The sequence below is a fragment of the Oryza glaberrima genome, chromosome 4 (assembly GCF_000147395.1).
Source record: "Oryza glaberrima chromosome 4, OglaRS2, whole genome shotgun sequence".
NCBI classification, from domain to species: Eukaryota; Viridiplantae; Streptophyta; class Magnoliopsida; order Poales; family Poaceae; genus Oryza; species Oryza glaberrima.
Genome location: NC_068329.1, coordinates 27,388,206 through 27,409,372, shown reverse-complemented (window position 1 = coordinate 27,409,372; position 21,167 = coordinate 27,388,206). Strand labels below are relative to the sequence as shown.

At 43.3% G+C, this 21,167-nt stretch overlaps 5 protein-coding genes across 5 annotated transcripts; 2 read left to right on the top strand and 3 right to left on the bottom strand.

The window, feature by feature from the left end:
- Window positions 1–585: 585 nt before the first annotated feature.
- On the bottom strand, window positions 586–2,516 carry LOC127769956 (40S ribosomal protein S11). Its single transcript, XM_052295613.1, has 6 exons — window positions 2,373–2,516; window positions 1,824–1,864; window positions 1,636–1,736; window positions 1,159–1,303; window positions 997–1,086; window positions 586–851 (listed from the first exon to the last, which is right to left on the bottom strand). Exons 1-6 carry the CDS (start codon window positions 2,382–2,384, stop codon window positions 755–757), a joined length of 486 nt encoding a protein of 161 aa, XP_052151573.1. The 5' UTR covers window positions 2,385–2,516; the 3' UTR covers window positions 586–754.
- Window positions 2,517–3,177: 661 nt separating this feature from the next.
- LOC127769955 (40S ribosomal protein S11) lies at window positions 3,178–5,212 on the bottom strand. The gene is made up of 6 exons (XM_052295611.1): window positions 5,087–5,212; window positions 4,411–4,451; window positions 4,226–4,326; window positions 3,782–3,926; window positions 3,607–3,696; window positions 3,178–3,461 (listed from the first exon to the last, which is right to left on the bottom strand). Exons 1-6 carry the CDS (start codon window positions 5,096–5,098, stop codon window positions 3,365–3,367), a joined length of 486 nt encoding a protein of 161 aa, XP_052151571.1. The 5' UTR covers window positions 5,099–5,212; the 3' UTR covers window positions 3,178–3,364.
- A 284-nt stretch (window positions 5,213–5,496) lies between these two features.
- On the top strand, window positions 5,497–10,152 carry LOC127772284 (uncharacterized). Its single transcript, XM_052298309.1, has 10 exons — window positions 5,497–5,643; window positions 5,767–5,984; window positions 6,633–6,704; window positions 6,927–7,016; window positions 7,188–7,230; window positions 7,645–7,751; window positions 8,357–8,452; window positions 9,051–9,241; window positions 9,327–9,396; window positions 9,500–10,152. The coding sequence occupies exons 2-10, from the start codon at window positions 5,781–5,783 to the stop codon at window positions 9,605–9,607; spliced, it is 981 nt and encodes a 326-aa protein (XP_052154269.1). The 5' UTR covers window positions 5,497–5,643; window positions 5,767–5,780; the 3' UTR covers window positions 9,608–10,152.
- A 1,246-nt stretch (window positions 10,153–11,398) lies between these two features.
- On the top strand, window positions 11,399–13,392 carry LOC127769794 (uncharacterized). Its single transcript, XM_052295430.1, has 2 exons — window positions 11,399–11,902; window positions 12,500–13,392. Exons 1-2 carry the CDS (start codon window positions 11,544–11,546, stop codon window positions 12,999–13,001), a joined length of 861 nt encoding a protein of 286 aa, XP_052151390.1. The 5' UTR covers window positions 11,399–11,543; the 3' UTR covers window positions 13,002–13,392.
- A 3,010-nt stretch (window positions 13,393–16,402) lies between these two features.
- On the bottom strand, window positions 16,403–20,087 carry LOC127772220 (polygalacturonase QRT3-like). The gene is made up of 3 exons (XM_052298230.1): window positions 19,511–20,087; window positions 18,184–18,426; window positions 16,403–17,584 (listed from the first exon to the last, which is right to left on the bottom strand). Exons 1-3 carry the CDS (start codon window positions 19,754–19,756, stop codon window positions 16,571–16,573), a joined length of 1,503 nt encoding a protein of 500 aa, XP_052154190.1. The 5' UTR covers window positions 19,757–20,087; the 3' UTR covers window positions 16,403–16,570.
- Window positions 20,088–21,167: the final 1,080 nt, after the last annotated feature.

The following is a 21,167-nucleotide window of genomic DNA, read 5'->3' as shown; positions in this document are numbered from 1 at the left end:
AGGTCAACATTCGCAAGTTCATACTTCCTCTATCCTAGTAAAATATAGTAACCTAAAACCAGATTAGACACGTCCAAATACTAGGATAATAGCATGCATGATTGCTATATTATGGAACTACTAAGAGCAAGTTTAATAGTATAGCCCACTGCTAGCTTCAATTCATCTATAGCTAATCCAATAGCTCATTCATACAATAATTACATACTACACTATTAATATCTGGTCCCACCTGTCATACACACGCTGCGTCTTGGAGTCCGTGCTACAGCTGGCTACAAATCTGTAGCCCGCTGCCCTTATGTCTCCTCATTTATCTGCTTAAAATATGTTTGAAGCTGATCTATAGCCTGCTATTGTACCTGCTCTAAGGGAGTATCTTATTTCCTTGCAAAGATTAGGTGCGACAGGAAGATGTCAGGTCCACTGATAAACTTCTCAAGCTGGTCCCCTTGTCATTGAACACCTGATTTTGCTCAGGTTATAGAGAACCCTATTCAGAATCTCAGTCATGCAAACGCTGAACAAGCAAGTATTCTCGAGTCACACGGCCATGGGATCACAGCATATCGAGCAAAACAGGCATCTTAACAAAACTTTGCATAGAGTAGATTCCATAAAACATGTTCAGATGACAAGACTTCGTTTAGTTGAGAACAATATCCAAATCGAAAGGGTCAAAACACCACGCCCTGCCAGGACTTCAAGCAAAAGGATCTGCCTATAAACTACCCATGAATATGAGAGTACAAGCTCAGGCTGCGGTAAAGGCCTTCTTGCCACCGCTGCCGCCGGTGGATCCAGCTGGGATGACCTTCAGGACGTTGAACCTCACAGTTTTCGACAGCGGCCTGTTGAAAATGCAGAAATTGTACTTCAGCAACCAAATCTCATAGTACTAGCTGGGTGAACTGACAATGTTTGAACTAATAGCACCTCTGTTATTTAAGATGATTCTAAGGAGTCAAAAACTAAGGTATGGGAGTTAAGTTTTACCTGCACTGGCCAATGATGACATGGTCACCTTCCTTGACACGGAAGCATGGGGAGACGTGAGCCGGAATGTTGGAATGCCTCTTCTCATACCTGCAACCCAAGTCAGAAATGGGGAAAAAAAAGGAAAAGAAACATAAGTAGAATCCATAATTGTTTACTTGCCTCTGATATTTCTTCACAAAGTGGAGGTAGTTCCTGCGAACAATGATAGTCCTGTTCATCTTAGCACTATGGCATGTTCCAGCAATGATTCTGCCTCTGATAGAAACAGTTCCAGTGAATGGGCACTTCTTATCAATGTATGTCCCTGCAAGGAATTGTAATTAATCAACTGCTCAGTACTTGAAAGAATTAGCATAAAAGAAATAGCATTATTCAGCTGCATTTAAATTACTAGTCAAACATACCAGCAACAGTGTATCAAAAGAATTTAAGAAATACTGTCAACTGATGACAAGCAACGATTCTTTCAGAAACAATTTTTAATGTTCATAATGCACTACAAATCACTTCAGTGGTAACAGTAAAACAAACCATAATTCTTCTCTACAGCACACAAAAGATAGTAAGCAAGAATCTAAAATGTAATGAATTGGAATTCTGGTAACAGCTAAACAAAGAAGCAAGACTCTATTGTACCTTCAATTGCTTCCCTGGGAGTCTTGAAGCCAAGGCCAATGCTCTTCCAGAAACGGTTGCCACCCTTACCTGGCTTCTTACCCTTGCCAGACTTCTTTGAGCTAAAATCAAGCAGAAAAACATTGTCAAGACGTGTGAATTGCTCACAGAATAGTACATAATTGATTGAAGGAGCAGCAGAACCCTACCTGAGGAAAACCTTTGGCTGCTTCAGGAATGCCTTCTCAGTCTGCACAACAGGAATGGATGTAAAACATCAATACTACACAAAATCTGCTAGAACCACCTGCATCACTCGTTTGCATGAACAAATGGGAAACAAGATAACAAACCTATATCTAACTCTGTAACAGATAAGCTCCACACTAACCACAAAACTGCACCTGGCATTTGCTACCATGAACATGGCTCACAAGTCACAACATATCAAGTGAGAGTTGAGAATGGTACTATGCAAACCCACCGCCCAACTACTCCCACATCTAACAAGAAAACCTCAACAAACTCATGAGACTAGGCTAGAACCCCAAATCAAATCTACAATCGACAATAATGACCAACATACTGATGTGCAAGGCTACCAAACCAGTTTTCCCTCCCTACAATTCCAGGCCAAATCACGCAATACCACTGAGCAACACCGACAAGAAGATCCGAGTCACATAACAAGGACACCATAGAACTGATCCTAAGCAAGCGACGGAGAAGCTCGAGGGTAAGACTGGGAGGAGCCTTACCTGCTCAGCCATGGCTGCCGCGGAGGGGTATCGACCGGCGGGCGGGCGGCGGCGGCGGCGCGCGGGGGATCCGGAGAGGCGGGAGGGGAGGGGAGTGGAGACGAGGCTTTGCTAAGAAGGAGGTGGCGGCGCGGAGGCAAACCCTAGCGATGCAGATACACCCCTCTCTATATGGGCCGTAAATATCGGCCCAAGAAGGCCCAAACTCCGGCCGGGAAGAAGCTCAGAGCGGTGTTCTTGCAGCTTTACCACTAACAATCATCACCCCAACCTGCACTTCGTGCGAATTAAACTTCAAGCATTACTCATTTGATGGATCGTCTATGCTAAAAAAAAAATGGCAGTGATTTCTCGTTAATTTGTGGTCGATCGCATCGTCTTGGAGTGCAAGACTGTAGCAGTTATACGAGACTGAACATTTTTCGTTGATCTGAACTCTAATTCTCTGAAGGACAAAGGTGAACATTTCAGAGTTGTGTTTGATTGTGAAATGTAAATGGTGTACCAGGCTAACATTTCAGATATTCGAACATTTCAGAGTTGTGTTTGATTGTGAAATGTAAACGTTGTACCAGATATTAGCATCCTCCCAAAGCTTAGGTGCGATAGGAAGATGTCAGGTCCATTGATAAACTTATAAGATTCAAGCCTTGTCAAAAAAACTGAATTAGGTCAGGTTTGGGAAAACCTTATTCAGAATCCCAGTCATGCACAGGCACAGCATATCCACCAATACTCTTTCGAAGAAACACAACAAACAAGCGTCAACACATAGCCAGCCAGGAAAATCAAGGATCACAGCATATCGAGCATTAACAGGCATCTTAACAAAACTTTGCATAGAGTAGATTCCATAAAACACGTTCTGATGATAAGACTTCGTTTTGTTGGGAACAATATCCAAATCGATAGGGTCAAAACACCAGCCCTGCCAGGACTTCAAGCAAAAGGATCTGTCTATAAACTACCCATGAATAATGAGGAGTACAAGCTCATGCTGCAGTGAAGGCCTTCTTGCCGCCGCTGCCGCCGGTGGATCCAGCTGGGATGACCTTCAGGACGTTGAACCTCACAGTTTTCGACAGCGGCCTGTTGAAAATGCAGAAATTGTACTTCAGCAACCAAATCTCATAGTACTAGCTGGGTGAACTGACAATGTTTGAACTAATAGCACCTCTGTTATTTAAGATGATTCTAAGGAGTCAAAAACTAAGGTATGGGAGTTAAGTTTTACCTGCACTGGCCAATGATGACATGGTCACCTTCCTTGACACGGAAGCATGGGGAGACGTGAGCCGGAATGTTGGAATGCCTCTTCTCATACCTGCAAGGTGGGAGGTTTGCACCCTATGTTAGAACGGAGAAAAGGAAAGGAAACATAAGTATATAATCCATGGTAGTTCACTTGCCTCTGATATTTCTTGACAAAATGGAGGTAGTTCCTGCGAACAATGATAGTTCTGTTCATCTTGGCACTGTGGCATGTTCCAGCAATGATTCTGCCTCTGATAGAAACAGTTCCAGTGAATGGGCACTTCTTGTCAATGTATGTCCCTGGAAAGAATTGCAGTTAATCAACTGTTCAATACTTAAAACAAATAGTAGCATTTATGTCAGGTCTGTAATATTCAGATGAATTTAAATTGCTAGTCAAACATACCGGCAATAGTGTATAAAAACAACTTAACAAATACTGTCAATGCATGACAAACAACTGTTCTTTCAGTGACAATTTTAAAGTTAACGCACTACAAATCATTCAGTGGCTACAGTGAAAACACCAAAGTTCTTCTGTACAGCATACAACTTTTAGACAGAATCAGCTAAACAAAGAGGCAAATAACCTATTGTACCTTCAATTGCTTCCCTGGGGGTCTTGAAGCCAAGGCCAATGCTCTTCCAGAAGCGGTTGCCACCCTTGCCTGGCTTCTTACCCTTGCCAGACTTCTTTGAGCTAAAATGAAGCAGAAAAACATCGTTAAGACATGTGAACTGCTCACAGAATACATAAAGCATTGAAAGAGCAGAAGAACCCTACCTGAGGAAAACCTTTGGCTGCTTCAGGAAAGCCTTCTCAGTCTGCACAACAGAAATGGATGAAAAACATCAACACTCTACACAACATAGCTAGAACCACTTGCATCACTTATTTGGATTGAACAAATGGGAAACAAGAATACAAATCTGTATCTAATTTAGTAGCAGATAAGCTCCACATCAACCATAAAAGAGGTTAAAACGTGACAAACACACAACTGCAGCATCACGAATATTAAGCACAGACCTATCATTCATCACGAATATTACCATGAACACGGCAGCGGTAATGAACCCAAACATCGAATACATCCACGGTTGCGTTAATCTATTGGAACATCTCAGCAAAACTTCGATCCAATAACTATATCTCAGCAAAACTTCGATCCAGTAACCCAAAACTTCTATTGCTAATTTAACACGAGAGAGTTACGAGTGCGGATATAACAAACCCACCGTTCAACAAATCCACATCTAACAAGAAGACCTCAACAAATTCATGACACTATCACACGAACTTTCCATCGCTAGCGTTCCAGCCCAAATCACGAGAACTGAGAAATCGAGTCTCACATCGCAACACGCGCATCACATGGCAACGCGCCCCCACCTAGAACTGACTCCTATAGCAAGCGACGGAGAAGCTCGACGGAAGAACAGGAGGTGCCGGGCCTTACCTGCTCAGCCATGGCTGCGGGGCGAGGGTGACGACCGGCGAGTCGGCGGCGGCGCGGGGAGTGGAGGCGAGGCTTGCGAAGGAGGATGCGGCGGCGCGGAGGTAAACCCTAGTGAGCCACTCTTTATAGCGCAGCGCCGCGGGTGTCAAATATGCAGATACACCCCTCCCTTTACGGGCCACAAAACCTCAAGCCCAATAAGGCCCAAACTCCGGGCCATCACGGATCTACATGGGTCCTCGGCCCGTGTACGCAACCTCCGCTTCATCACGCCCGTTCGTCGCGGACGGTGCAATGTGGACCGTCCGATCGCGGCGATCGGTTGATCCTGGCCGTCCGTGTGGCGCCATAGGGGGCGAGAGAGGGGATCTCTCTCCCCTCGGCTTTCGCCTCGGCTGCAGTTTCGCATTATTCCGACTTCGCCGTCGTTCTCCTCCCGTCGCGGCGAGCCCACGGCGGCCGCGGCGCCGCCGGAGAGGAGCGGAGAGTGGTGATCCGTCGCGGAATTCGGGTGATCCCTTCCATTTCGTCCTAGTTCGCTCCGTGCTGTATAGCCTGTGAGCAGTCGAATCCCTTATTTTGCTACATTTGTGGAATTGATCGAGTTTTTGTGTTTTTTGATTGGATAATTTTGTGGTTTGGGAAGAAATGGTGATGGTGGTTTCGTTGGTGTTGTGCAGTTGCTGTGGGGATAATGGCGAATCTGCAGCCCTCGCTTTCCATTCCGCCCTCCTTCGCCGGGGCCTCGCCGCCATCGCCTTCTCCGATCGGCGGCGGTGGCGTGGGCGGCGGGGTGGGGCAGCCAGCCAAGGATATGAAGATGGCGTCGGCGGAGCAGCTGGTGCTCGACCTCTGCGACCCCGAGCTTCGCGAGAACGCCCTCCTCGAGCTCTCGAAGGTCCAGCGCGCGTTCTTCTAGGGTTCTATAGCCTACCCTATCTGGGGCACTGGTGGTAATTTGTGGAATTCACACTGCCTGTGGGGGAAGGTTTCGCCTTAGCATTGTGAATGTCAATGGTTTTTTTAGGGTTGGTGAATGGTGATTTGGTGTTAGGGTTACCGTATGGTTGATGCGCATCTATCATGAAATGGGCTATTACACTACGTTTTGATCAAGATAACATTAACATCTCTAATTATTGTGGTCGGTGAAACTTCCCGGCTTCCCGCTAGATTACCATTATTATTGGGTAGCACAATAGCGAATTAGACTCAGTTTATTATGGGTAGCCTTCGAGAGTTCCATTAACTCTTTAAGGCGTTTTACGCTGTAAAGTGTTTATACAGATTACCGCTCATACACACAGACCTGGATTGTAGATTTACCATATTCCAGAGCAGATGGCTTCATTGTCAACAGCAATGTTTTGCTAAAGAAAATTTTAGAACCCTATGTTCTTTGTAGTAACTAATTTAGAAATGTTTGTTTTGTACCTAATTAGTTCTGTAATTTTCCTGATCAAAATAATTGTAGACTTCATGTTCCAGTCATTAACATGATAAGCCAGTTTATTTGGTCAAAAAAAATTCAATCCTTTCTTTTCAGAAAAGAGAGATATTTCAAGATCTGGCCCCACTTCTTTGGCATTCTTTTGGAACAGTTGCTGCACTTCTTCAGGTCTGCATGATTCCCCTGTTCGTATATGTTTACAATTTGCATGCTTGAAGATTAAACTCACAAATAATTTATAGTTTTAATCCTACTCTCAAGTCATCAGTTTGCTGTTGAGGTCAAATATTGTATGCTGTTCAAATTAGCACTTGTTGCTTAGAATCCAAACTTACTCAAATTTCAGCAATCTTACTCACTTGGTGTATCCATACTTGCCAACACATACAGGAAATTGTGTCAATCTACTCTGCACTTTCACCCCCAACATTGTCACCAGGTGCATCGAACCGAGTCTGCAATGCACTTGCACTTCTTCAGGTACATAATCTTATGAAATAGGGCGGTAATGCTGGAAAAGTTGTCTTCTGGCTGCTTGCATTTCATGATGTATTTTACAGTAGAAATTGCCTTTTGAGTTACCCAAGTTGGATTTATGACATAGATTTGCTGATTAACTCTTTCTTTTTTGCTTTTCAAAAATAATTTCAGTGTGTTGCATCTCACCCTGAGACCAGGATCCTTTTCTTAACTGGTAATGGTCATGGTCCTTTGCATCTCTGTCTCTCATATGCGTGTATGATCATGCTTTTGTAATCTATATTTGACGTATCCTAATTCCTAAATGTGTAGTACTAGTGTTTGAAACTCATGAAGATGAAGATAAAGTTGGAGCACGTAAAACAAGATAGCTATTAGCACATGATTAATTAATTTTTAATTATTACAAACTTGACAGATAGATATATTTGATATTTTAAAGCAACATATATATAGAAAGTTTTCGCACGAAACACACAGTTTATTAGTTTGAAAAGCGTGCTAACAAAAATCGAGGTAAAGTCTTAATCTTCATAAGAAAATAACACACTAAAGAACCTTTTAGCTCTTGTTTTTGTTTCTGTGAAAAATTCCATTTCCCTCTCTCATTTTCTTTTGTTCTTTTCAGCTCATATTCCCCTGTACCTGTACCCATTCTTGAATACTACCAGCAAGACAAGACCTTTTGAATACCTGCGACTCACCAGCCTGGGTGTCATCGGTGCACTTGTTAAGGTAATTCATCTATGTAGTTACATGAGTTAATCGTTTAAACAGTGATACGAACATGATATATATTACAATTGACACATTTCAGTAATTCTATTCTGCCATCTCGGCGAAGAGCCATGTTAGTATTATTCAGTAGTTAGGCATGAGGCCTTATAAGAATGCATCCTTCTTGTATTAGGCAGAACAGCAAGCATAAATTGTAAGCAAAAGATTTCCAAGATCCTCGTGGTAACCAGCCATTTACTTCTGTTTAGTGGTTTGACTGGTTCCTGTAGCACTGTAACTACCAAGTATCCATGTTTTTTTTTTTTGGGGGGGGGGGGGGGGGGGAATGATGTGGGGTTGTAGAAATTTGAATTAAGTTTGGATGCAAACCAATTTTATATATAAGTAGACACAGAGCTTGGTTATTGGAAACTAGCCCTCTGGCAGGGTTCTGAGGAAAAATGCACAAAACAGAATTTGTAACCTTGTAATATGTTGAATTACTTTGAAACAAACATGTGTACTCTTTGATGTTTTCTACCTTCTTTTTTTCGTGTTGAACTGGTTTTAGATATTTTTCCTTCAAATGGAATTAAAGCTTCTTTCACATGTAATACACGCAGGTTGATGATACTGAAGTTATCAGTTTTCTGCTGCAAACTGAAATAATTCCTCTGTGTTTGCGTACCATGGAAATGGGAAGTGAGCTGTCAAAAACTGTATGTCGCTAACCATCTCATGTTTATCTAAATACCATCATCTTTTTCTTTTTTAAGTATGTGATGATGCTGTCTGAAGTTTGTGTGTAATTTTTTTTTTGTTACCATGAATTGTAGCTTGGCTAGGTTAAAATTTCTGCTACCATGAATAATGATAGCCTGTCCAGGTTAGTGTGAAGTAAGCCACCTGTCATCTTTAGAATCTTCTTATTACAGGCTGCCGCTCATCTTTGGAATTTTCTTGTTCTCAACCAGGCTTCCCTTTGTTAAGCTCAAATGCCACCTTTCGTTTTATAAGCCTAAAAGGTGGATTGTGCTATATGTATTGAGAGGAGGTTGGCAATTTGGCAACTATATGGTGCTGCCACTTTTAATTCCATTTTTTTATGACCCAAACCTAACCGTTTAAACTTGGTAGGTATAGTTAAGTTTGTACACAGGTACACAGGTATAGTTAAGTTGGTAGCTCATGAGGAACTTAAGCTTCTTTTGTTGATGAGAGCTCAAAGTTCAAATGAGGCCAGAAATAAATCTCATTTACCAAGCTAGGCCTAATGAACCATTATTATTTCATTGATTTAGTCAAATATTTTTGTAGGTGGCCACCTTCATTGTTCAGAAGATTCTCCTCGATGATGTTGGATTGCGCTACATTTGTGCCACTGCTGAGCGTTTCTTTGCTGTAGGCAGTGTTTTAGCAAACATGGTGGTTTCACTTGCTGAGCAGCCTTCCACAAGGTTGCTGAAGCACATTATCCGATGTTACCTTAGGCTGTCAGACAATTCCAGGTCTGTGCTGACATTTGTGTGCTATCAAATTATTTTACTTAAATATTCTGAACAGGCTATTTTTTTCTACGCGGCGTCTATGCAGGGCATGTGCTGCACTACAAACTTGCCTCCCTGACATGCTGAAGGATGGCACGTTCAATAACTGTCTTAGGGTGAGTGATATTAACCCATCAGCTGCCACCAATTTCTTATTCCTGTACTTGATAAATTAATACTAAATGAAAGGTTTGAAACACCAACTTTTGACAACCACAGGATGATCCTACAACAAGGCGCTGGCTCCAGCAATTGCTTCTTAATGTGACAGGCGCAGGCATGGGAGCTGCTCCTCAGCCAGGCCTGGATCACATGATGGGGATATAAATCAGTCTGATTGCTGCAATTCACAACAATAATAACCTTATCTACCCGTGAATTGCAAGTAGGGAAGATCTCCTAGGTATTTAGGCTAGAAATAGGTAGCATGGTTAGTCCAACCTTCGAAAACAAGAGGAACTGTTTGTGTGTTAGTGTCATTGGCTGTTAAGGGTGCTGTGCTTATTCTTTAATGCTGTGGAAACAAGGACAGCAAGAAAGCTCCTTTTTATGTTCTTGCACCAGAACTGCTTTTGCTTTGACAGTTCCAACGTTTAAGAAAAAAAGAGGAAGAGCTTAGGTTTGATAATTGATTCCATGAGGAGCATACCCGAAAGAAGACTATGTTGTATGCTGCCTTTGGGTGATGATGTTTAATTGTGGTGTGATGTGCAACCGTTTACAAGTAATGTTTGTACAGGCCAGCCTTGTCGTAGGCTGTCTTTGTATATAACTCGTGTACCTACACCCTCCTAAGTATCCTCTCAAAAACAAAAACAAGTGTACATATTCTGCTAAATTTAATAATATGTAGAGTATGGTACTTTATCAAATGACCGTGCTACATCTAGTCAACACCTAGAGCATGATAGATAGAAGTGCGCTCACAATGGAATATCTTTATATATTTGAATCCCGCTAGCTTTTAAAGCTTAACATGCAAATCTATCAAAATATTTTAAATCACATACAAATATAGCATATCATTTACTCTTTAATACATCCTAGAGCTTAATATATAAGCATGTCAAATTATTATCCCATATCATTTCCACTTTATTTCAATACATATTTATCCATCATTTCTACAATATGTATACATTCATCCGTGTATTTTTCTAGCAAGATGTAAGAATCAACTAATTATTTCACTATAGAAAAGAGGTCATGAATTTGTTGTTGATCTCAAACAGGATTGGGATCCCCTGCAGTAGCTATAGCTGTCCTAGAGCTACTATTGGATCAGAAATTCTTTCCCTGTAGTATTGTAGTAGCAGTTAGTACTACTTAAAACTGATATAGCACATGTCTGGATCGTTGATTGCCTCTTGATCTAATGATGGAAAACGGTCCCAACTGCTAAACTTGTAGTCTTTACTATGACTGCACCGGATCCTTATGCGTTTCAAACCTATTATTTAGAATGTGTTAAGGGTATAGTCGCATATTACGTTACATTCTCCATGATGGGTTGATGGTACACTCACCGGCATGTCTATATGGCCTGCATGTGTAACAGTGATAAGCTCGTGTGTAACGCTATATAGTAGTCATTTAGTGTGTGTGTGCGCGCGCGGTCCGCATGTGCAGTGAGGATCAAGATTACGTGACTTTGTCACTGATATATGGACCCGGTGTTCTCTATGCTCACATGTAAGTGACAAAGGCACCGTGCATCTGACTACAGAGGATCTCAATCCGTGCAGTGGTGTGTCTCGCGTAAATACGAAATTAGAAGAAAAAGAAACTACTCCCTCCGTCCTAAAAAAACTCAACCTAGAAGGGGACGTGACCCCTCCTAAGACAACGAATCTGGGCTGGTGCCACATCCCTTCCCCTCCCAGATTGAGTTTTTTTTGGAACGGAGGGAGTATGTACTAGAAAATATAGCAAAAAAACTACTCCCTCCATTTAACAGTGTAAGTAAGTACTACGTATTTTTTTTTTCTCTTACAAAAGGACAAGGAAAACGAATGATGAAACCCCAGATCACCTCCACCTCCCACGGCTGGCTGGCTCCACGTCGGACCCCATCTCTCTCCCACACACACGCCTTCGCATTCGCTGCCCCCATCGGAGCCACTCAATTCTCCCTCCCCCCCAAGCCCCCCCTAGTACGCGAGAACATCCCAATTGCGAATTTTTGGAAGCTTCTACTACATGGAGCACCACCACTGCTCGTAGTAGTAGGAGCAGCAGCCAGAAAGATCAAGAAACGCGCGCCATGGCTTTCCTCCTCCCCAAGCTCACCACGCCGTCCTGCAAGTCGCCGCCGACCCCAACCCCGACCCCGCTCAAGCCGCAGCTCGGCCTTCCCGGGAAGCTCCTCCAGCCGGCGCAGGCCGTGGCACCGACCCACCTCAACCTCCTGCTCCCCCTGCTCGGCGCCTCGCAGCAGGAGGCCGCCGCCGCCGTCCCGACGCCCAAGAGCCGGAGCAAGAACGGTGGCGGCCGGAGCGGCGGCGGCGGGGGGGAGGACCCGCGGAGGTCGGATTATTACCTCAACCTTGGGACGGCGGTGCGCACGCTGCGGGACGACCTGCCGGCGGTGTTCGTCCGGGAACCCAACTACGAAATCTACCGGTAAAAATTAATCTTCGCTATCTTTCTCGTATTATCGTTATTGCTATAGATTTTGAGTTTGTTACTTTTGCTTATTATCGTTGTTGCTGTAGTGAGAATTTTTAGTTTGCTAGTTCGTCAGCGAATAAATTGTCCATGGGGAACTGAAGCTGAAAGCTTCCACTAAAACTGGGCAGAAGTTTTCAGTGCCTGTGCTAGTTGGCTAATCATGGAAAATGATGTGCAAGTCAACATAGAAACGGAGGAAATGATTGGTAGAATGATAATTTATCATTTTCAAGATTTCCATTAAAAGAGAGTGTCATATTCAAGATTGATAATTGAATCAACTGATAAACATGGAGACTGAGAATTGAATCAACTGATATGCTTACACTTTCAAAGAGCAGTGACAGGGAGCAGTCCATATATCACCAGCAATTACAGCAGTTTGTGTAACCAAATGATTCTTGATTCTAGTCATGTATGAAGAACACTAGTTGTTGACTTGACAAATTGTACTTCTTGTAGTTTCATATTTATATTATTTTTGTTGATATATTCTACAGTTATTCTTGTAAAATGGGCACTAAAAACACTCTTTGCATCACACTGCAGTGAAGATATAACATTCGTCGATCCGTTGAACACTTTCCATGGAATCGACAACTACAAGACAATCTTCTGGGCTCTCAGATTCCATGGGCGCCTACTCTTCCGTGAAATCGGGCTTGACATATCACGCATTTGGCAACTGACAGAGAACTCGATAGTTGTCCGGTGGGAGCTGTGGGGAACCCCACGTGTCCCGTGGGAATCATACGGTTGCTTCAGTGGCACCTCGAGATACAAGGTTGACAGGAACGGGAAGATTTACGAGCACAAAGTCGATAATTTGGCACTGGACTTTCCCCGGCCAGCAGCCAAAGTAGGCAGCATTGCTGACATTGTCGTCGCCTCATGCCCACCAAGCCCCAATTTGACGTTCTGGGACATGGTTGGGAGTACTGGTGATGGGTGCTCATGGGCAAATCTCTACCAGGCGGTGGTGGAAACCGTGGAGCGGGAAGGCAATGATCCTGCTGGCATTGCCATTGAAGGTCTGCTTACTTGTTCATAGGATGGAATGAGCTTCAGGGCTAGCTGCTTGGTAGTGAGCTTTCTTAGGGAAGATGTATAGAAGGTGGATACATAAATCATAATGCTATTAATCTTGGTACACTGTAGCTCTAGAATAACAATTTTAGATACAATACATGGTAGATAACTATGTCTCAGAATCTTTGCCACGCATTCTGGAATGTTTCTACCAGTCTCTTATGTCTCAAAAGTTAATGGCTATTCTTAGCAGGTCTTTCAATATCCTAAATTATGAAAATGAAGGTTGCCAAAATGCCAACTTGCCATGAACATTTTGTGATATATCAGCCCCTCTGTTTGGCAATTTTTGTACTGCTTGCTGAGAGAGTATATTCGGCTGTGAAATACTGTTGGCATCCATGAATTATCAAGGGAGAGCGATGTGGGATGCCTTTGAGCTTAACGAATATTCACTCGCGTTTTGGTTCAGTGTACAAGTACTGGAGCTCTGAATACAGCACAAGCATGTTGGCTTGCTGTTTGGTTCGACCTGGTGTGTGTTTTCTGCTGCAAGAAATAACCATATATATATATGAACCACTATGAACCTTAGTAGACATACTGCACCTTAATATTAATCTCTAATCTATACTAAATGTCACCATCTGAAACAATCACATGGCTTTAAAGTTGGCTTGTGAAAAGCAAGCAATTTGTTACTGGATTCTGAATGTCTGCATCTGCACAAAAATGCGTCCACTGAAGTTTGCTACTGAAAAGCGAAGAAAATGTCACCTTCCATGGAAAAGAGAGGAAGCATATCATTGTTATATCCCATTATCTAAAAGAAACCATTGTTATATCCTGGCTCTACCAGAGTTAGGTTGCAAGCAAGTTTCAGGTGAAGGACGAGAAATTTTCTTGTATGGTACAGAAAATGACAAATATCTATGCTTCCCAAAATTAAGATTTTTGCTGTTTGAAACTTTATTCATTCAAGTACCGTACTATGCATTACTTCCCTTAACAAAAAGCTTAATTCGTTGATGATTTGTTTGTACTTATCGTATCAGTTCTTGACCTCAAATGATCACTGTCTGCTTCACTTCGTCAGATTAGCTCACCAACAACTATCAATACGGTTCAAAGTCAAGTAGGTCCTTAACAAGGTTTGTTCTAACTACCCTATCAGACTAATCCTCACGCAATCACGGATGCCATGCAGATCTCAAATGGACATCTTTGGACCTGTTCCAAGAAAGGAGGACACAAATGCAATACAGTTCATGGACTTTGGGTGAATCAAATCCCCTTTTTATGCGAGATTAGGATTTCTATCAATGAAATGACTATAAGGTAAGCCAGTTATACCTTCTTATGTAAAAAAAATAATAATAATATAGGATTTGAACCCTGGTCGGTAGCTTCTCACCGGAAGGCATTTATCACCATGCTACAGGCATGTTTATCGACTTGGGTGGATCACCAGTCGAATAATCTGAATTTCTACACTGAATTCCACAGGACGGGCCTCATCTTTTCTTTATGCTTATATTTATCAGCCAAAATTTAAATTTTTCACCTTAAATTTGGTGTTGATTTTTGGGTTTTCTCATCGTAATTTATTTTTCAACATTCGCTTTTAGATCACTAAGAACACGTATATAAAAGTTTTATTCACAAATTACTTTTCGTTTGCAAATATGATTTTGGCTTATTCCACAAATAAGCGAAAGAATGAACCATATTAACGGATTCATGACTTTTTCTTGAGCTACTACCATATTTCTCTCCCCCTACTTTAACTGTTTAACTTTTTTTAATGGTAACTGTTTGACTGGTTCAGCAAAATAATGCCATGTTTTTCTCGTGTTTTGACAGTGATTAGTGAAACTTAAAAGACAATGCATCATATGTACAGGATTGCCAAATCTTAAAGTAAGCTCATGGTGACAGTGAAATTGTGCAACTCTAACCAACTCTAGTAAGAGACTTTTAAATAGCTTAGTACTAGTAGTATAATATTGGATTAGTGGATTCTAGAAAAAGAAAAATATTGGACCAGTGACCCAAGAAATCAAGATTTCCATATGCCATAATTCATATGGTCTGGGACCAAGGACATGATAGAGTTGCCACCTTCTCCAGACTATACCTGACAATGCCAAAAGCACAGAAATTGGCACATGTATCGGTTTAACTTTTTGTAGCATTTGGGGTTTTTTTTTTAAAAAAAAAAGAAGCCCAATGGCTAACTCTGCAAGAAGTGGCAAAATTGAGAACATTATAACTCAAGAAGAAGAAAAAAAAAGCCTAATGAATAACTCAGTAAAAATGAAGACCTTTGGCAAAATCAGCTTCCAGAATTATTTCTTCGTTTGAAGAGTTTCAGTTTTCAAATGCAGCTTACCTTTGGTTGGTCTACAACTTAGAAGTTATTGGTGTGTAAACGCACAAGATTCGTCAAGAGAAACTGTTGAGCTACTTTATACAGAAAAATTCAGCTTAAGTACTCCATTTGGAAGGTTTCTGAAGAAAAGATCAAGAGGAGGCACACACTGACGTCAGACAAGAGAAAGCAGGTAAACTAACCCCATGAACAGCTCAAAAAGTCCTTGGCATATCAACAATTGGGAATGAAGGAAAGAGTCCATTTTGGAATTTTGAAAGTGATTAGCTGCCTTTCACCTCAAAATTTCAGCAGCTAGTGATCGCTTTCCTTTTGGCTGCTCTGAAACAACTTACTAATGTTGAAACACATCAATTAAAGATGGTAAACAGACAATAGCAACAAGAAGAAACAAGATTGGTGGACCATTTAGTTTGTTTCTGATGCTTAATTACTCACATTTACTGAGGAAATATCAGTGCTAACAACATTTTTTTTCATAGATAGTATTAGGAGAAGAGATAATCAGATAAGCTACCTACATGTCTTTGCAGTTGAATCACGCAAGAAGAAATCAAGAAATAGCCAGTGCCGACCGACAGATCGAAATAATAGCCAGGAAAACAGGTGAGCTACCTGTTAAAAGTTGTTATTGTTCCACATAATTTTGCTTAGTACTTTGGGTCCCTGGGGCATTGGGCATGATCAAGCGTGTGCATGAATGAATTGCCTTTTGCTAGTACAGAGTATTACACTTGAGACTGACGGGTGACCAGCAAAACAAATGGGACAAGTACTACTACTTGTGGGTACAGTACTCCTACGTCGGAGTACAGTATAGTAGCAATTGCATCATTCTTGTCAGTGAATTCAGTTTGTAACTGAAAGAATGACCAGCTGTTCTCCTTGTCGTCATAATTCTGATCATCCCTGCATGCTCTTGATTCCATTTTTTTCCGAAAAAGAAAAAAAAAAAGAAATCTTGGCTGAATCAGTGAATCTTGAGGCATTTTATGGAAACTGGAAGCACGATGAACTGACGAAGTGATCCATTCTGAATCATCTTCAGAAACAATCAAATACAAGCTATAGCTATTGCCAATTTTGCCATCTCTCTGATACAGACGAATTTTGCCGGTGAATCGCAAGAACAAACGAATCTAACGCCTTGCTCGCGCGCAATCGCGGCAGGCAGCAGCAGCATTTTGATTTTTTGTTCTTCAGCTGCTGTTCTGGTCGACGAGCACGTGCACGGTGGCGGACACGGCGGCGTCGGTGGCGATGACGACGCGGTTGCCGGAGACGTTCCGGAGCGCGTGGCCCGGGAACGCGTCGCCGGCGGCGAGCGAGTACTGCACGTGCCCGATCCGGTCCGGGAACAGCAGCACCGGCGAGAAGTCCACCATCCACGAGCTCCCGTTCCCCTCCGCCGTGGCGCGCGCCGTCGTCGACCTCACCGTCATCCCCGTCGCCGCGTTCTGCGCCACGTACACCTGCTCCACCGTCGCGAACTCGCCGTCGAGCTCCACGATGTCCACCCCCTTCCCCCTCCCGTTGAACAGGTTGCCGACGATCTGCACCCCCCTCGCCACGCCATTGACGGCCTTGAGCACGACGTTGGCGTCGCCGAGGAAGAAGGAGCTCGAGACGTGGAGCAGCACGGGGTCCTCGGCGACGATGCCGGTGTAGTCCATGTAGCAGTTGGTGATCCACGTCTGCGTCAGCCCGGGCACCTTGAGGTAGATGCCCGCGCCGCCGAACCCGGTCGCCTTGTTGTAGCAGTGCACGCCGGAGATGGCGTTGGCGCCGCCGGTGACCATGATCCCGGTCGCCGCCGAGAACACCACCACGTCGGAGACGGAGTTGTCGTTGCCGTCGAGGCGGATCCCGGTGCCCGTGAACGACCTCTCGCCGGGGTCGCCGCCGGCGGTCATGTGCTGGCCGAGGAACGTGTTCCGGACGAACGTCTCGTGGCCGCCGCTCACCGCGACGCCGTCCGTCGCGAAGTGGACGACGTAGCAGTTGTCGACGCCGACGCGGAGCGAGTCCACCACCCGCACGCCGCCGCCGCGGTAGTTGCAGTCCAGCATCAGGTCGCGCAGCGTCACGTACTCGTAGTAGTAGCTCATCGCCGGCGAGCTCCCCCCGCCGCCGCCGGCCGCCTTCGCCGACAGCTCGATCAAATACCGGTCCGTCGGGAAGTCGTCCGCCGCCCGCAGCGACCCGCTGTGAATCTGCCACGTGTACATACACCCTCAGTGGGACCCATATGTTAAAATACCTTCTACATCCCAAAGTATTAGTTTGTCCAAATTCATTACTCCATCCGTCCTAAAATAAACATAATCATAAATTTCCGCGTACAACTTTAATCGTTCATCTTATTTAAAAATTTTTACAATTAATATTTTTATTGATATTATATTACTTTATATGTGACTTATGTTTTTAGTTTTTTCAAAAAAAAATAAATAAGACGGACAATTAAAATTGGGCACGGAATCATTACTGTGCTTATTTTGGGACTGAAAGAATTTCTTAAAAATGATTTGTCAAATTTCATTTTTCATTTTATGTTGTACTAACATTTGGGACGAAGATAGTGCAATTTTTTTTAACATAGTAAAAATGATTCATATATCTAGTTTCTGTTAATATGTATACAGCTAATGAGTTAGGAAAAGATATATACTCCCTTTGAATAAGGTATGTGACATATCATGGTACTATAAATCTAAACATGAAACATGTATCTTATAACCCTCTAAAATTTCTTATATTATAGGACGGATGAAGTAATAAATAAAAATACTCACGTGACATCATTACTAACCTTCAAGTTACCGCCGCCGGAGGCGGGGAGGGAGAGGGGGCCCTTGAGGAGGTAGGAGCCGCCGTCGAGGTGGATCTCGGCGCCGCCGAGGTCGGGGATGCCGCCGGTCATGGTGGCGTTGGAGGGGCGGCGGAACGCGTCGGCGATGGCGCTGTTGATCGCCGCCGTCGCGTCGGCGCCGCCGGTCGGGTCGGCGCCGTAGTCCGTCACGTGGTACACCCGCGACGAGCTCGCCGCCGTAGACTGCAATGCACGAACTCGCCATGTCAGACGTGACAGCACAGCACCGGTAGAAAGTTCAAAGTTTTTTTTTTAAAAAAAAAACTCAGAAAGTTCAAAGTTAGCACCGGTAAAAAGTTCAAAGTTTGGTTGGCACGAGTAGCCGCGAAGCTTTTGATTTTAATTTTTACTTCTTTTTTTTTACATTTATGTGGGGGCAGTTGCTACTAGTGCTACCTGCTACCGAACACGGTGGAAAGTGAGCAGGATTTTCTGAGGAGAAAACTTCTCAATTTCTTCGCTGCCGTGTAAGCATTTCATGGTACATTGCTAGATTGGTAGTATACCTAACGTTCTTGACGAAATTGTGAGAAAATGGGAGATCTTCTTTTTTCTTTTTCCAAAGTTGATGACAAATGCAGTCAAAATATGACGCCCTTGAACTCTTGAAAGAGTTGTGCATGGGAATACCAAAAGTGTAAAAAGAAAAAACGTTGAGGTAATGCGTTTGTGCATACCAAAAGTTGGAAAATATGAACTGCAAATGCAGTTTTTTTTTTTACTGATGCATGAGCTAATGCGTTGGGCATGTGAATGCGGATTTATGAATGAAAGACATTTCTTTGAGGACGGCTAGATTTCATTGAGAGCGTGGACAGAGACTTCCGGCCGACAAATGACGGAGATATGCTTAGGAAAAAAGCTGCTTTTTGGGGTAATAAAACTGCTCATTTTATTGCAAAAGGCAAATGAAAAAAAAAAGAATGTACTACCAGTGCAAAAGCAAACCGACACAATTATCTGATAACTTCTCTTTGTGTGCATATGCATTGCTGTTCTTCGAAAATGATGGTTTTACTGCTAACTTTGGCCCAGTGTAATGCAGTTAATTAATTGCAACATGTACCCAGCACAACAAACGCTCCCCAACGAAATGATCAAACTACTCATTAAAAAACTTTTTTTTTTTTGCAGCAGAGAGCTGCAAGCCTGGAAGCAGCAGAGAGGCTTGCAATTAACAAGTTGAAATGACGCAATCAACACAGTAATGGAAGCAGAAGCAGCAGGAAGCCATGAAATGGAGTAGAGTTAGTTAAACTACACTGACCGTTGCTAATTCCCTCCTCGCGACGAAGGAAGATCTGACGCTCTCCATCCTCCTCATCGCGAGATCCATGTACCGCCGCTCGCCGGCGCCGGCGCCGGCGCCGCCGGCGAGCCCGCCGTGGGCCCACGCGCTCGCGCCGCGCGCCAATGCAAGGAGAAGAAGCAGAAGAGCGGCAAGAACCACCAGCAGCAAACCACCACCTTGCCTTCCTCTTCTTCCTCTTCTTGCAGCCTCCATGTTCTTCATCAATCTCTCTCTCTCACTTTCTTGGACCTTGGCACCTCTCTGCTACGGCATCAATGGCGTCCAATCCAGCAACTCTCTCTCTCTCTCTCTCTCTCTCTCTCTCTCTAGACTTGAAATGGCAAAGCAAAGAGGAAGGTAGAGAAAGAGAGAGAGGGGAATGGAGATGTGTATGTGTGGAAGAAATATATAGGTGTAGGCAAAGTACAGTAATTAAGCTTGGTATGCGCGATGGTTACAAGGCAAGAAGGTTGGTGGTGGGGGGGAAGACGAAGAAGCGGTCTCGGTGTCTGCCTACGCTGTGTGTGCATCGCCTTTGTATCAACGGGAGAGTGCGATGACTGATGAGTAAATGGCAAAATTTGCAGAGCTTTTCGATGGTTGGCGAGTCCATTCAATGAACTGGTCTTTCCTATTGCATCGTTTGGACCTCGTTGATTAGAGCACCCGCAATGGTTATCTATAAGCTCTCTACAAGAGATTCATGTCAGCATATTTTTCTACTTGAAAGATATTAAATGAAGAGAGAGAGCAAATCTATCTACTAACTTAGAGATAGTCTATAGAGAAAAACGAGGCAATGCATGAGAGAGCTATAGATACCCATATAGACATACTATTGAGGTGGTTTACTATTAATCTAGTCTATTGCTGAGATGTACATGTTTTATAGAGAACACCTTACTTTACCATTGCGGGTTATTTGCGTTGTTGCATGCCAGTAGAAGTGTCCATGCCATTGAATATGAAGACAAAAAAATGTTCTGTTCTTTTTCTTTTTTGGTGCTACTACTAGCTGTCATAGTGTCATACAGAAGTTCTGTTGCTCTAAGCCAGTTCAGGCAGTTAGTGAACAATTACACTGGAAACACCTTCCATTAGAGCTGAAAAAACTTCAGTGTTGTACAAGTATTTGCATTTCTTTCAGCCGCCCCCCCCCCCCCCCCCCCCAAAAAAAAAAAAAGTTTGACCACTATACAGATTACAGAGCATGTGCAAATTCAGATACTAGATCCGCTTGCCAGCGACTATTTTGCAGGGATGTATAACGTAATAGTGGGGTGTCAGTGCTAATCATATATTCCATCAAATCACCAGTCAATGGAGCTAGCCTATATTAGCACACCAAATTACAGAGCACTTTTTACCAACGGTAACTCATACTAGCATGATGGTTGGTCGGTTAATAAAGTAATCAAGGCAGAAGCTGATTTGATCTAGAAGTGGAAGAAGAAATTCAGAATGCCATCCATGGTTATGTGGGGTGGGTGCATCTTGGTGTGTGCAGTGTTCTTTAATCAAATCGAAGAGAGCCTAAGTTAGCTGCAAAGTTGCTTCGGTGTGTGGGTATTCTTTTCTCACTCTTATAATTTGATCCTCTCCTCTTCTCCTAACCTTTCTTGCCTTCATGCAT

Coding starts and splice junctions, on each gene's coding strand:
- LOC127769794 (XM_052295430.1), top strand. CDS start 11,544: ATGGCTTTCCTCCTCCCCAAGCTCACCACGCCGTCCTGCAAGTCGCCG. Junction 11,903..12,499: donor CCCAACTACGAAATCTACCG/GTAAAAATTAAT, acceptor ATCACACTGCAG/TGAAGATATAACATTCGTCG.
- LOC127772220 (XM_052298230.1), bottom strand. CDS start 19,756: ATGAAGAACATGGAGGCTGCAAGAAGAGGAAGAAGAGGAAGGCAAGGT. Junction 18,427..19,510: donor CGAGGAGGGAATTAGCAACG/GTCAGTGTAGTT, acceptor CGTGCATTGCAG/TCTACGGCGGCGAGCTCGTC. Junction 17,585..18,183: donor CCGGCGGCGGTAACTTGAAG/GTTAGTAATGAT, acceptor TACACGTGGCAG/ATTCACAGCGGGTCGCTGCG.
- LOC127769955 (XM_052295611.1), bottom strand. Junction 3,927..4,225: donor CCCCAGGGAAGCAATTGAAG/GTACAATAGGTT, acceptor AATTCTTTCCAG/GGACATACATTGACAAGAAG. Junction 3,697..3,781: donor TTTGTCAAGAAATATCAGAG/GCAAGTGAACTA, acceptor CCCACCTTGCAG/GTATGAGAAGAGGCATTCCA.
- LOC127772284 (XM_052298309.1), top strand. CDS start 5,781: ATGGCGAATCTGCAGCCCTCGCTTTCCATTCCGCCCTCCTTCGCCGGG. Junction 7,231..7,644: donor CAGGATCCTTTTCTTAACTG/GTAATGGTCATG, acceptor TGTTCTTTTCAG/CTCATATTCCCCTGTACCTG. Junction 7,752..8,356: donor TCATCGGTGCACTTGTTAAG/GTAATTCATCTA, acceptor TAATACACGCAG/GTTGATGATACTGAAGTTAT.
- LOC127769956 (XM_052295613.1), bottom strand. Junction 1,737..1,823: donor CAGCCAAAGGTTTTCCTCAG/GTAGGGTTCTGC, acceptor GCTTGATTTTAG/CTCAAAGAAGTCTGGCAAGG. Junction 852..996: donor GTCATCATTGGCCAGTGCAG/GTAAAACTTAAC, acceptor CATTTTCAACAG/GCCGCTGTCGAAAACTGTGA.